At 36.3% G+C, this 15,255-nt stretch overlaps 1 protein-coding gene across 1 annotated transcript; it reads right to left on the bottom strand.

Annotated features, from left to right (window-relative positions):
- Positions 1-11,615: 11,615 nt before the first annotated feature.
- On the bottom strand, positions 11,616-15,023 carry GTF2H5 (general transcription factor IIH, polypeptide 5). Its single transcript, XM_010014977.1, has 2 exons — positions 14,927-15,023; positions 11,616-12,000 (listed from the first exon to the last, which is right to left on the bottom strand). Exons 1-2 carry the CDS (start codon positions 14,959-14,961, stop codon positions 11,820-11,822), a joined length of 216 nt encoding a protein of 71 aa, XP_010013279.1. The 5' UTR covers positions 14,962-15,023; the 3' UTR covers positions 11,616-11,819.
- Between the last annotated feature and the right edge of the window lie 232 nt (positions 15,024-15,255).

The following is a 15,255-nucleotide window of genomic DNA, read 5'->3' as shown; positions in this document are numbered from 1 at the left end:
TCTCATTTAGAAAAAAGTTGCTTTTTTATTGAGGATTTTCAGTTGCACTACACAGGCTAAACCCTTGGGCATCTCTTAGAGTAACAGTCCTATACCTAAAGTGCAATAAGAAGTTATCAGGGAGTTAGGGCTCCGTTTCTGGGTGCATTACAACAGTTATCAACTGGTGAGCTCTGAAGAGCAGGGTCTCTGAATATCTGAAAAAGACAACCACCACCCTTATTGGCAGGCTTACATGTATTATACGGGGATTACTTCTTCAGTAGAGAATTTTGAGGAGCCAAGCCAGTTAAAACCACTGTATCACTCAATTCTTGTGTTTAACTTAAGGCATGTGTGCCTTGGATCAATTCCTGATTTACAGGCCATCATAAGAAGTTTTGGTAGTAAAGCAAAAATAACATCAGAGAAGTTTCCAAAACATAGCTGCAGCTTTAACCCCCTTTGTAATCCTGTCCTCTCCAGCCCACCACATAAACTAGAGTGTAACAGTGTTGCCTACTAGTCCCTCCTCTCAGCTGTGTTAGAAGTTGCCTGTAGCTGCCTCCATAATCCCAGGAGAAAACTATGTCTCGTAGCTGTTCATCAACCTCTACAAATTACGATCACACCCCTCGTTTTTCAAAATGAAAACAAAAGTCAAAACCTTTGTTATTTACAGAAACAGCACATGCTCTTTTAACTTGCCTACAGGACACTGATGCTCTGTGCAAAGGCAGACCAGGTTTAGGAAAATACCACTACTGTTCTGCATGAATTTTGTGTTACTACTATTTTGTATTTTTTCTGTGACTAAAGATACATCTCTAGGATAATCAAACATTTTAAAACCCACTGAATTCACACTCCAAAGTATATTTAAAGATATGTACAAACCATAGAAAACTCAAAGGGGAGAGACAACCTCTTCCTTCACTAGTCTACCGCATCCCTTCCTCCAGTGTTATCAACTTGACCGAAAGCACCAGTTCATTATGTTATGGAGCTAACAGCATAGACATTTCAATAGTCCAACTACATAATGCAACTTCAGCAGTACAAATGAATAGAGACATTAACCTAAAATTGTGTTATCATATCATGCAACATTGTTAATTTTATTATAAAGCCTAAACCCTCTTTTATATTTTTTTTTTTAAAGCTGCATTTCTACTCACTTCTTGGCATTACTGATCTAAAGAAATGCTTAGCTACCTAGCCAGCTTGACTAGATAATAAAAGTTCAGTCAAGAAACTGTACAGAAAAGACTCTGAATTCATTTTTACTATTGGAATATTGTGAATTTAAGGTCCAAGGCAATAAAACACATGCCCTTCCAGAAGGAAATCAGCTCTGTTCATTTCAATCATGATCAGGCCTATGCTTTTATATCTTACCCAGCTGTGAGAGTAAGCAGTTACTGCAATATCTGTCCATTTCTATAAACTGTTAATTCCATACTCACAACCCCTAAGGAACCAAAGACTGTCCCCTCTTTTTCAGGGAGATGTTCTTATTATACCTCTTAAAAAAAAAAAAAAAAAAAAAAAAAGTAGGCAGACACGTTTAAATAACAAGCTGTGACCATTCATGAAGGCAGATGATAAATCCCACTTATCTATGAGCAACTACATGAATTTGAATGCATTTTATTTATTTCAAAAAGAAAACACAAGAAAACAGTTTCTTCAACTCACCTTCCTTAGTCTGCCCAACCAGAACATCTCAATGTTTTTATCTTCAGGTAAAATATTCACTGTAATTAAATATTTTCACTGCAGACACACATTTTTCTTCCATGTCATTTCACTTTTCATGATTTCATCCTCATTTGCAAGCTCCCTCTCTTCATGCTCATTTATACAACTTGGGTATGTTGGGACAGAAAACAAAACACAGGACCTGCTTGCTTTCCAAATGAATAAACATTAGCACTGTAAAGATCAAAATTGTGATTTCTGAAGGCATTTTATTCCCAGAACTGATGAGCTGATAGTTCTCTATATACCTTTTATATGTAAAGTCAAAGGTGCTTGTTTTTTTTAATCATACAGTCACTTCCTACAAGTGTTCCATATGCTCTATGAGAAAGGGAAAATGCACCTGAAAAATCAAATGTAACCCTTATTGTTAAGATCCTTTCGAATCTCTTAGTTTATCTTGGAGCTTTTGTTTGTTTAGGTATTTTTGGGGATGTAGCTCTTCATAATTAATCTCATCCTAAAGACAGTTTAATTTCAAGATGCAGATGTAGTAAGGCAAGGTAGCTAAGGCAGGAAAAAACAAAAAACAGTTTTTGAGGGAAAAGTGGCCTATTTCTTAAAAAAAGTTATTGCATCTTTCAAGTGTAATCATTAGCAGGTAAGCAAAATGAGTTCAACATTAGCATGCAGTTAAATCCACACTCAAGCTTCACTGTTAAAAACTTATCAATATCTTTGGGTTCAACAAAATACCTAAGTATTGGCAGGACTGAGGTCTCTGCATTGAAAGTTTACCCTTTCTGAAAAATAATTTAAATTCTTTTTAAACTGCCAATAGAAAAAAATTATTTGGTTACCTTTCAGTCTAGAACAGCGATGTAAAGAGAAGTCCTGCTCATACCTCTCATTGCTTTAATCATCTACAAGAGCTGCCTCTATCATGACCACCTTTTTATGTTGCTGGTCACTGACTTTTCAGAAGACTGCATCAGTATTGCTGCTCTACAGCTCATGCATTGGACTTCAAAATGTTTAGTAGAATGGATATGGAAGGATGTCTGAGCTCAGGGTAAGATTTTACCTGAAACGTAGGCCAAACAACATGGAAAGTCCATTAATAATTACAGATTTCAAGAAGACAAAATTCTCTAATTTCAGCAGTCCAACCTGACATGTCTCTGGTTGGCAGTACTGGATGGATATCTTCAAATCTCTCCCTCCCCCCGCCTCCTAGCCATAGGGAATTCAGCTGTATTTGAGCAAATAGAGATTTCTTTTGAACCCAGTGTCCATCAGCGGTACTATTCATCAGTAGAAAGGCATTGAAATGCAGCCCTTTATTTCAGTTTATTTCCATTAAAAGTTAAAATTAACAAAAAAAAACCCAAACAAGTAAAGACTTTAAAGGGCTCCCAACTCAACCACATTTGATATAGAATCAAGAAGCCTAAAACTCAGATTAAGGTATGTCATTATTTCACTCCATTTTTTTCAGACCTTCAGCAAAGAAAGGAAAGCTGAGAAAATATCAAAATACTCTAAAATAAAAGAAATATAGAAAAAATCATAAATTGTGTTCATATGTTGTAAGAAAAGGACATGAACACTTCACCTTGCAGAACACTTCACCTTGCAGAATGCTAGAATACTTAACTGTCTTGTGTCACAACAGAAAAACTGTTCTTGTAGATGTCTCCGTTGTTCTATCTTCCTCCTTCACCTCTATTTGGACTTCCAGTATGAATGACTGTCCTACGTTTAAGCCACCAGAGAGTTTTTCATGCAAACTTGCTCACATTTTTCACATGCAAATCTACTCACTCATACTTCTTTTCACACACAAACGTAGCTCATTTTTGTTAGCTTTATATGCTTAACTGATTCCAAAAGGCATTTTCCTTTTGATGTACATAACCTTGCGATTTTCCTCCACCACACAGGAACACATCAGAAAAGGAGAAACAAGTCAGCTTGCTTGGGTGGATTCCCCAAAAGAGCAAGGATTTCCTCAGTAGCTGAAGAGATTAACCAAACCCTCCACTCGACTGGCTGTTTACTCCAACTTCCTCCTGTCTCATTTTTGTCGTGTAAGCAGCTCCAACCTTACACATAGATCCCGCCCTGCCCTCCTCCCTTCAAGGAGCTTAACGTAACCTGAACATTACAGATATCATTCCAGGATACTGAAAATTTACACATTAAAAGCAATAACAGTTTTGGGTTGGTTTTTTTTAAATTAAGTCTGCCAACCCTAGCATATACAAAAAGATCCTGTACTTGTATTCAAGAAGGAGAACAGTAAGGGCAAGCTCGGAGTTATCCATTTGGGGTGAATGGCACAGAAGGATTTGAAAAATGTCTTGCAGATAAGAACATAATCAATTTGGTAAATGGGAAAATTGGCCAAGATACACTAAGTTGAATAGAAATTCAACATTTGTAAGATAATTGATGTGCTAAACAAGGAAATTATTCATTGATTTTTTTTCACCTTAGTAAGTATTTCTTCCTTTTTTTCTTATCTTAAAGGTGAACTATTCTTTAAGTGGTGAGATAGTCTCACCACAACAATGTTGCTAACATCTACCCTTCTGAGGGAGAACTACTTTTCACAGCTCTAGTAGTAAGGCAGAAGTAAAAATAGTACTGTTAAACGTCTCAGTATCACATATGATCAGGTCTCAAAAACTAGCAGAACAACTCTGAGTAGTAAGTTTGCTGCATTTGGTAATAAGTTCATATTTGCTTGAACAAACCCTTAACTGCTTTGCTAATATTTGTTTTGTGTATTTATTACTTTTTAATTACTTTCTTACCAACATCTGGAGGAAATTTGAACTAATGGCTTGGTGTTTTGTCTATGTTCTCAACTCTTGTTTCACAATTTACGTATGTTTAAGTGCCTGCATCACTAAAAAAGATCAATCACTTGGCACCAGAGATCATACTTGGAATAAATTGCATTCAATACTTAATAGTGCACACACAAGTTCTCACATGTATTTTTATATTCCTACTTTTAAAAGAGAAGAAAAATAAATCTATACATCACCATTTTCATTGTACATGATACTTCATTACTGCATTACTTCATGTCGTCACAGACATTACGAATGTGTACAACTGTCATCATTACATACTGGGTGCTAGGACAAAGGAGAAAAGTACCTGTCATGTTTTGTGTGTAGCAGTTTTTGAGACTGAAAGATCCAACTTTGACATTCCTTCAACCCAGGAGTGGCAAATTTACAGTGTATCCAACTTATGATTCTCAAGGCAAGCCTCCTGACTAGTAAAAACTAAAATATTGGCACAAGTGATTAATCTCAGGCTTGTGCAAGAATGAAGTGTTGCCAATGCCTGACAACTAGTCTTAAAGTTAAGCTGTTTATATCAATCTTCTCTCTTTGTTTCTATGATTTGTTTTGGTTATGATCTTCATGCAACTATAATGATAATGAAAAAATGCACTACCTGAAAGCCTCTTTCAGCTGTTTCAAATTGAAAGGCATTGTGGGTTGCTTCTTGTACTTAGCAACTTGAACAATCAAAGTTCTTTCCAGCACCTACAAGAGTTACTTTTGTTTTGTAGTACATTAAAAAAAAAAAAAAAAAAAGAGCTAGAATAACTCTTCACATTGGAAAAGCAGCTTCAGCTTGGTCTAGTTTTTTTCATACTTGTAGCAAACAACTTTAGCAACCACCTTCTGAAACATATACACCCTCAGAATCCCTCCTTCCCACACCCCACAGCTCCTTCTGGCTCCTGCTGTCACACAGCAGGCTGAACAGGCAGGAATGGCTAAACCCAAAAAAAACTAACCAAAAAAAACCGAACAAAAAAACCCCCCACCCAACAAAAACCTACTCAAATCCAAAAGGGGAAAGATATAAAAGATATACTACTTACAAGACTAGTCCTCTTCACAGGTTGGTTCAGGTGCTTAGCTTTTCCAGCTCCTCATCCCTACTCTCCTGCTCCTCTAAAACGCTGTTTGCAGCTCTCAGCCAACTCCTTCAATCTATAGTAATCCAGAAATTTTGCTTGCTGTTTCTTTCTTGAGAGGCTAGTTCTATGGCTAATCAATTGCCTACCAGTTTTGGTGTTGGGTGGGTTTTCTTTGGTGTGTTTGAGCACAACATTACCGCATGGGTATTATGAGTCTGCTTTTCTTCTAGTAAAAGAAAAATATTAATTTGAAAATGAGATTTCTTCCAGAAACCTTGTTACTAACACCTAGAATTGCTCAAGCACGAGAAGCTAAAAGCTAACAGTAATACTCCAAAGTTTTCACTTTTTAAATTTTTTTAATGGACAGCATTTTAAAGTCCATTTCTATTCTGCAGCTAATCTGCTTATTACTGCTACGCAGAGGGGAGAAAATTACTTTTTCTGTCTGTACAAAACATACAATCACTAATATTCAAGGTATTATGTAGGTGGTTTTTTCCTCCCCTCATATTAAAACTGAACTGGTAGGTGTTGTGGGATTTTTGGTTGGTTGGTTAGGGAACATACTGAATTTTACCTTTATATAGGTGTAAGCCAATAAAAACTATTCACTCTTGAGAGTAATGAGGGAAAACCTTCTCTGTGTCTCATTTCTGTGTACTATTAGCAACACAATATACATATAGATACAGCAATCCCCAGTGCAGACTGAGATACAGTAAGATTGAATAGTTGTTGTATGTCTCTCCCATATGGTATGGTGCCTGTGCTCTGAGGAACAGGTACCCTACAATCACACGCATTTTTCAATGAGGAAATAAAGAGGAAAAAAAAAACCATAATAAAAGTTACTTCTGAATGTATCAAAGTCTTCCTGTGACTTACACTTGCCAAAAAAAAAAAAAAAAAAAAAAAAAAAAAAGATGTAACTTAATACAGAGTAACTAAAGCAGGCTAGTAGTGTGGAGATACACAGACCTACAGACCTATCAGCAACATCTGAAGGGAAGACCACACTTCAGACTCATCATTTTAACATTACGGGACTGTGCACTGAAGCACAGATAGAAAATATTGGCTAACTAACATCTAAGACATTTCAGAGCTAATTCTAAAATCTCCTTCTGCAAATATCTTTCTCGAAGGATCCTATGAAGTAGAATGTTCATCTCCCGCTAAAAAGGTGTATCCAGAAAGAAAGACAGTAATGCTCCAAAGCAAGTCTCTGACCCATCACTTTCCGTGCTGCAGCAATTTTTTAAAAAGCAGTTTAAAATGTTGCAAAGAGCTCCCCTTGCTGGTCTGCCTCCAAATTGTTAAGTCTTTAGTCCTGAAAATCTTTTTATATAAAATAAAGATGGGTAAAATATTATTTGTATTCCACAATTCCACATTAAAAAAAAAAAAAAATAAAAAGCTCCCCATCATATTTCTATCAGATACCCTATTTTTAAAATTTCTTATTAGTTGTTAAATCGTAACACCAAAGATAATGACTTGATTTAGGAAGAATTTATTCTTCCATCATTATGAACTTCGCCAATTTATTGAATCCTTAAGTTTGCAAAGTACATCTAAGGCTTGCCAAAGTCTAAATTACAAAACAGACATTGACACCCAGTTCTGAATACTAAGTAATACCTCATTTCGCAGTAACCATCACCAGCTTTAATGGGATCATTTGTGGGATAATCAGTAAGTCAGTGTGGGAAAAGGATCAGAATCTGCTGTGGAACTGGGACTGAAAAAGATTTATTACAAAATCTTACTGTTTCTTCAGTAAGGTTTCTATTGCCTGGTTGGGAGACCAAAATACACGTCTCAACCTGTGTTGGTTTATATGATTAAAGACTTGTTGATTTTATAGAGAGAGATATATACACAATATATATAAATAATATATAAAATACAAAAATTATATACGTAACATTTTTTATATATGGGTTTAGAGCCCTACTTTTGCAAGATCAACCTAGGGGCTGACTAAAATTGGACATTTTTATGATGTTTCAGCATGTCGTACCTTACTTACTTACAGCCAGTATTTGCTGTTTTTTGGCAGGCAGGCAGGCAGGCAGGCAGGCAGGCAGGCAAGAAAAAAGAATCCAAGATATGCTTTTCAACACACCCTGCAATCCTGGAAAGACTGTGAAATAGGATTTCTTAATGTACAACAGCACTTGGAGAAGCTTTTGTATAGCACCTCACACTAGTCATACAGCTCTCAGCACTGTGAGAAAAAACCCAAACTAGCACATTAAATTTCTAAACAAATAAACAAAACCACTCCATCAGTCTACATTCCAAATGGATTCAGATGCCTACCTTTTTATGAAACAACACTGGCAGTTTAGCTACAAATTCAAATCCACTCAATCTGGGTTCTCTCAAGTGAAATGGTGCAATCCCTGAAGCATTCTCTGTTTTCTTTCAAGAGTTTTCTTTCTTGAGGCCACATCTGTTCTCTCTATTGATTGTTACTTCCTCCTTTACTGCACTGGACAATTATTCTTCCTGGGCTAACCGCTGTACCAAGAAGAAGGAAAGGGGACTTACACATTTGTAACAGACTAAGAAATTCCTCTCTATATTGACTAACTCAGGGTAATCTTCATCATGTTGCCAGCTCCCACATTAAAACTACTATCTGAATTAGCTTATCCTACAATTTCTAAAAGTATCTAAGTATGTGACAGTATTTAGGCTTATTTGCTTTTGTGGTACTCTATGGTTGTATTACACAGCTTTCTTTGAAGATCGTTAATAAACAAAAGTAAAAATATAACCTTAGGCTTGAACAAAAAACCAAACAAAAAAAAACCCCAAACCCGAACAAAACCCAACAAATAATAAAATTTTCAATTAAAATTAGGTGCTATTGCTTTAACAGGAAGGTGCATTTTCAGTTTCCATCTGTCTCTTTCCATTTAACATAAATACTTTGCTTGCATCATTCAAATTCTCTTACCTGCTTTAGATCTCTCATCTTTCTGTCAAATATTACTCTTTAGCTTTTGCATTTGTGTTAATGAAAGCAGCATTTAGGAGCCTGTTCAGTTACAGTAACTACCCAAGAACATCTGTTTTTATAACACAAACAAGTGAACTTGAAAGCCTTTTTAGATCTAAGTTTAAGTTAAGTACCAAACAAGAAATTAAGTTAAAATAAGTGTCTGTTAGGTAATTATCCTACCATGCCTGTAGTCAAGATACTTGAACTTGGACTGAAAGCAAAAAGTGAAGCACCAGCTCAACCTTTAGCAGTGAAAGCCCATCAAGACAAAATCTGCTGCTTCAACAAAATGCCGTAAGAAGTCTGTCATTCAAGTTCTATTTTTTGCTGTTCAAGCAGGACCTGAGCAGAGTATATAGTCCCTGTGCCAGATAACAGCAAAAAAGTGAACTTATTAACTATGGATAAAATGTTAAATTAACACAGAATATTCCAAATACAGTGAAAGTTGGCATCCTCACCATATCAACTTTATTAGTTGATTAGTGATACATGTATATATTTAAACAGATCTCCTTAATCTTTTATTCTGAAATGCTTCCAACCTTTTAAAAAATGATACTCGTAATACAACGTTTCATTCCAAGCTCTGCTTGTCAATAATATTTCACACCTAAATGAAAGCCAGAGAAAACATTTAAAATCTGTGTAAAATGTGTAAAAAGTGTAAATGTTAACAATCTCAGAGTGTCTTGATATTTTTAAAGCTAGTATCCACTTTTCTCCCATCTGGGAAATATATATATATGTATTTTAAAAAGCATAAAGCATGTAAGTTCTAGTATTATATGCCTTTAAAAAAAACCTACGACCCCATAAGGTGATAACAATTTGCTTCTTTTATCTTTTGTTTATCCTTCCAGCTTAGAATCAGTTAGGCCTGGTTAGGTTGCAGGAAGGATCAAAGTCTAATTAAACACAATTAACAACCAGGAGAAAAAGACAAGAACTGCAAGAAACCTATTACAGATTTAAAAGGAAAATCACAATAGAAATGCAGCACTAGACATGCTAAAGAGAGGTAATTCTAACCAGGTAATTCATGCCCAGGCATAATTCTAACATGACTTTTCAAACACTGCCATTTGAAGAGAGAGGGAAGGATCACTTACCTTTCATCAAAATCTGGATGGAAAATAAAATAAGATTCCAAAGAAAGGCTAATAAATTGCATGAAGCTGTCATGCCATGTAAAGACTACTGATTATGTCTCAATTAAATAAGCATCAAATAATCTTCCATAAAATAACCGTTAAGTGGTCAATGTTAGACCAATTTCAAGAAAAAGGTAAGAAACTATACACCATTACTAAAAGATTTCAACTTTTTGTATCGAATGAAGATGTGTAGTTGGTTCTTGGTCTGTGTGACTGGGGAAGCTTCCACTTGTAAAAGGAAGAGATGAAACAACTTGGACCAAACCCAATTGTTCTATACAGTCAGAGGAAAGGGATACCAGAAGCTAAATTCCACAGGGCTACTTGCTCATCCCCATGAGCTTCAACATATGCAATTCTGCAGAACTTTGGATAGCTTTTTGATTAAGAACATCTAATGAAGCTTTCTCCTGAGGCTTCTCTGTTCTTGGGGAAAACACCCCATACCCACCCCCAAAAAAAAAAAAAACAAAAAAACAAAAAAAAAACCCCAACCAACAAACCAAAACCACAAACTAATCTGATATCTACTGAACAAAGTGAAAAAAGAAATGGTGTGAGAGTCAGTAAAAAACCCCTGTTCCTTATAAAAGCCTATTTACACTTGGTTTTCCTACAAAGATAAAAAACATGGCATCTATCTGATGTACATGAGCAGCCCTGAAAAGCAAGCTTCCATTTGAAGTAATATTGTAGAAGTCTTGTATCTGTAAATTATTAAAGATAGAATAACTTTGACTATTTTGAGTAGAAAGTAGGCTAAAGGAAAAGGTAACGTGTTATTCTTCTTGTTTCTGAAACCTGTATCTGCCATATTTGTAGACAGAAATCTTCATCGGTTTTACCATCATGCACTAGCTGACCTACTAAATAAGCCAGAGTCTGGGATAGTAAGTTATAAACACAGTGTAAAAAAACCAAAAAAACACCCACCAGAAAACCTATGAAAACATAAGGCATTTTCTTCCCAGTAAAGTGCAATAGGGGACAAAGACCTAAGCTGAATTAAAAAACCCACACACAACAAAAATCCAATACTGACAAAAACAAAAAAAAAAAGAAAAAAGAAAAAAAAAATCAAACCCAGCTTTTTTCACAGGTAGACCAAGCAAGTCTCTATTTCCCCTTCCTGACCACATAGGCTATTGTGACTAAGCATCAGCTTCAGCGTAAAAATAGAAGCAATTATATCTAAAGGATTGGTCTCCCATTCTCCCACTTATGTTATCCCTTTAATTTGCTACTGTTGATATGCAGGTAATCAGTTTAAAACTAAAATGTCATGATCTGGGTTAATGGATTTTTTTGTTTCTACCTCCTCATATGCCCCCCTCCCCTCCAAACTCCTAGAGTCCCACCACCACTCTCCAAACACAGACCACCACAGAAAGCATAGCCTCAGTAGAAGTAGGCAAGTAGCATGGGGCATTTGTAAAATGTTGGGGAGGTGGGGGGAACACAAACCAAGAAACAACAACAAAACAAACAAGCAACTCTCAGCAACTTTAATTTTGGTGTATAAACCCTACTAAGTTAAAGCAGTATCTGATTACGCCTTCAACTTATGGAGATGTTCCATCAAGAATAGAGTATAATTTAAAGAACGTCTGTTAAAGTATTTCAGTCACACTATAAGCAAATTTTATCAATTCCACAGGAATGTAACATGTCAGGGGAGTTCATACAGCATTCCAGTACAGAAATACTACTCTAATTTTTGGGTCATACCACCTTGCAAGATAAAAATCTTAATGGAAAAAACAGGGAGCATGCATCAAAAATTCTCCAAGCAAGTTCTCAAGTGTATCACTTTAAGGATTTTAATAAAGATGCTATGGTTTTTTCAAAATGAGAAATAAAATACAATTCAAGAGTATGTCTATGAAAATGATCTATTTTCCCGAGTTCCCATGTGGAACTTAGTAAGCACAGTGCATTTATTAAAACAGTAACAATCCAAGCCATTGAAATCCGCTATTTGAAAACTTGCAGTAATCTCATTTCTCTAGTCTTTCTACTTCTGAGTAATAGGAAAAGAGTTCTGGTCCATTAACTCGCCCACTCTCTCCTGGAGGAAGTTAACCAATTCAGCTAATACAAAGACATGAGTTTCATCCAGGTCCTGTATGATGAACTTCTTTCCCAATGCATTTGACTCATCCAAGTAGAGCAGAAACTGCTTCATTGCTGGGTCGCTGTAGAGACAAACACAAGTCAGATCCCACCTCATTGTAGTAAGACAGAGCTCAAAACCAAAAGAAAAGCCACGGTTCAAAGACACTGCCAAAGTTTGTTGTGAAATTAATATTAATTTCAAGATTTGCTTACAATTTAAAGTTTATGAAGCCTTTGGAAAAGTTGTTTCACGATAGTAATTACTTAATCGCGTGGTTACTTTAGAGATAAACAGATAAAGTCAAATGAGAAGAACTGGCTGCTTGATTAACAGACAGCGTCCCTAGGCTGATGTTAAAGTAGCTTAAACCAACAAACCAAACCAACACATAATAAGGCAAGTTTGAACTTGCATTATCTTCAGTAATAGAACCATAAAACCATGTTTTCTTAAAGCATATTTTTGTTTAAGAACAAATGAAACCCAGGTGAACACTGATCTCACTCAAAGTGGTACAGCATAGAGAAAAAATAGTAATGTATGTATCACTTATCACAGTGACCAAACATTACCAAAATAGTAATGTATGTATCACTTATCACAGTGACCAAAGTTTCTTCTTTTTTATGATGTTACCTTCTAAGTTAAATTTACGAGTTTAGAAGAAAACATTTTGGAAGCATGGATTTTAGAGGTAACTGGACAGCCCCATTATACTAAGAAGCTAGGTAGAGTGGTTTCTTGATCCACTGAAATTCTGAAGCATTCAGGCAGTATCATTTTGATACTCTTTTTTACAAAACAGGAAAAGCATGTTCTTTGGTAAAACTTCATATTTGATTGCAATAACTGGTGAAGAATATGTGCAAGAAATACAAGAAACTGGAATCAAGTAAACTCCAGACACTTCAAAATTAGGAACATAGTTGTTTTGGCAACACAGTAGTTCTTAAGAAGCATTCTTAATAACATTAAAATCTTCAAAGAACTCCTCTTCAAATCTTTTCTTTTAAACCTAATAGAAGGACCAATTCTCCCTTACCTAAAAGTATATATGGTGCAAACACATGCACTGTAAGACCAAACCTTTCCCTTGCCCTCTACCCAGCAACTCAAAACCCAACCTTTAACGTAAGCCTCAAACCTGCAGAAGTATGACTAGAGTAAGATGAGTTTTCAAAGTACAAAATAATTCTGAGGAAAGGAGAATGGGAAAGTTGGGAAGCTATATGTGCTTTAGAAGAGTCATTTAGGTACTCTGGTAGTTAAGATGAGAAACTAAAGAATTGAGAAAAATCAGATACCAGAAGTATGTGATTCTCAGCATTCTTCTACATGCCCCTTTGGATGCATGCAAGGAGGTTTATTTTTTGCTTGTTTCATTCTGCTGTACTTCAGTGACTCACATTTGTAGTACTAGTTTTTGTCCTAGCTGGTATGTCCTAGCTAGGCAGTATCCAGAGACTGGTTTTCACACAATCACCGTACAGAACTGTAATCGGTGCCAGCAGGTCTATGTCACAGCAGAAACACTGATCTCATTACAGTACTTGAAGATTATAATCCTTGATATGGTGCCTTCAGAAAAGCACCAACATGGAAAAAAAGACCTGCACAACATTTCACTATTTTATTTTCATGATTTACACATTCAAAAGTGGGTTTTTCTTTTCACTGCCTGTCTATTTGGTATCTTAAATATCCTCAGAAAACTGGGTTGTAAAAAACTTGTGTCTGAAGTGTAAAGAAGGGGACACGTTTATAGTAATTCTGCATCTTCTCCCTGGATGAAATTTTGAGCCAAATCATCGGCTACCCTTATGCAAAGGTGGAGAGAAAAACAAACAAACAAAACCAACCCAAAGGTCAATTTCCCAGGGAGCTGTTGAAAACATCTGAAAGCATATCAAATGCTATAGATTTGATTTATTATCAGACAGAATGATTAAGTTCCATGCTAATACTAAGTGGTACATGGCCATGGAGCTGAATAAAAACACACATCTTCAGGTATGTGTAAAATAAACACATAAGGTACAAAATAAAACATTTTGATAACATCTTGAGACTTTAGAACTTCTTGCCTTGTCAATCAAGAATTCTACTCTGGGCATCTTTACATAGGCAACTGTAGGTAGGCAATTTTTTGTGCTTCAGAAGGTTTATTAATGTACTAACATGAAGCTAAACTTGAGAAGACAAGCTTTTTCTTATAGCAGAGTTCTGAACTGCTTACACATAGCCATTAGACATCCAGACTTCAGCGGGCTAAGGTGAAGTCAGCTCAGAAGATAGCTGCTGCAAGATCACAGCTATATGCAGGCAGATCACAAGAGGTTCAAGGTTCTTCTGCTTTTGTGCAGTTGCAAATGTGCAGCAGAAATCTTATATGTTATATAATGCTATACAATGACCCCACAAATCCTGACTTATGCTTCTTTCTACTTTGAAGGTAACCAGTTATCCAATTCTTAGTCTTGTGACTTCAGAATGTATGAAAACATGTTTACTGCATGTACATCGAAAGCTTACTTTCACAAACTCAAAGCATATTTCTTTTTGAGTATGGTCTACAGAGCCCCATGTCAGCCTTGTTGGAATCTGAACTGGAGTTGATGAAAAAAGACAGGAAAGAAAGGATAAAAATTATCCCACCTCCCTCTAGAGCCAGTACAGAAACACACTGCTCATAAACAGCAACAAAACCCCCCAAACATTATTTGTAAGCAATATAATGAACAAAAGGGTACATCTAATGGTTAAGCACAAATGGAAAACAGTATTTTAGGAAAAAAAAAGTTTCGAATTAGGATTACCTACAACTAACTGCCTCTCCTTCTTCCCCCAAAGGTCACACTTTTCTCATGTCTGCTTACTCAGCATCACCCCTGCTCAGCACAACTCCTTTTTTTGGGTCTAGATTCTTAAGTTACATAGAATATTTCCAGCTCTAAAGAAATAAATAGACTTTGACACAACGAGAAGCAGTAAATGCTGTTACTAACCATTCAACCAGCACACCCTTCAGAACATTCACCATCTTCTCAGTTTTCTCACAAACGCTGATAGGAAGAGGCGAAAAGAACAACTCTTGCTTTGGATACACACGTAAACACGAGTAAATCTGAAAGAAAAGGAAACAACACCTTGGCTGAACTCGGCGACCCTTCACAAGTCACCTCCCCAGGACCTGCGTTGCACAGCGACCAGGGCGAGCGGCGGGGGCCTGCAGTGGCGCGCAGGGACAGGCCTTGGGTACCGGGCACAACTCAGGCAGGGCACTGGGCTGGGAAAATCAAAGGCCTTCCCCTTAGGAGCAATCCGGGCACTGCTG

The sequence above is a fragment of the Nestor notabilis genome, unplaced genomic scaffold, assembly GCF_000696875.1.
Source record: "Nestor notabilis isolate BGI_N333 unplaced genomic scaffold, ASM69687v1 scaffold34465, whole genome shotgun sequence".
NCBI lineage: Eukaryota > Metazoa > Chordata > Aves > Psittaciformes > Psittacidae > Nestor > Nestor notabilis.
The sequence above is the reverse complement of the archived record's forward strand: the minus strand, read 5'-3'. Positions and strand labels throughout refer to the sequence as shown.

Coding starts and splice junctions, on each gene's coding strand:
- GTF2H5 (XM_010014977.1), bottom strand. CDS start 14,961: ATGGTGAATGTTCTGAAGGGTGTGCTGGTTGAATG. Junction 12,001..14,926: donor AAGGGTGTGCTGGTTGAATG/GTTAGTAACAGC, acceptor TTGTCTCTACAG/CGACCCAGCAATGAAGCAGT.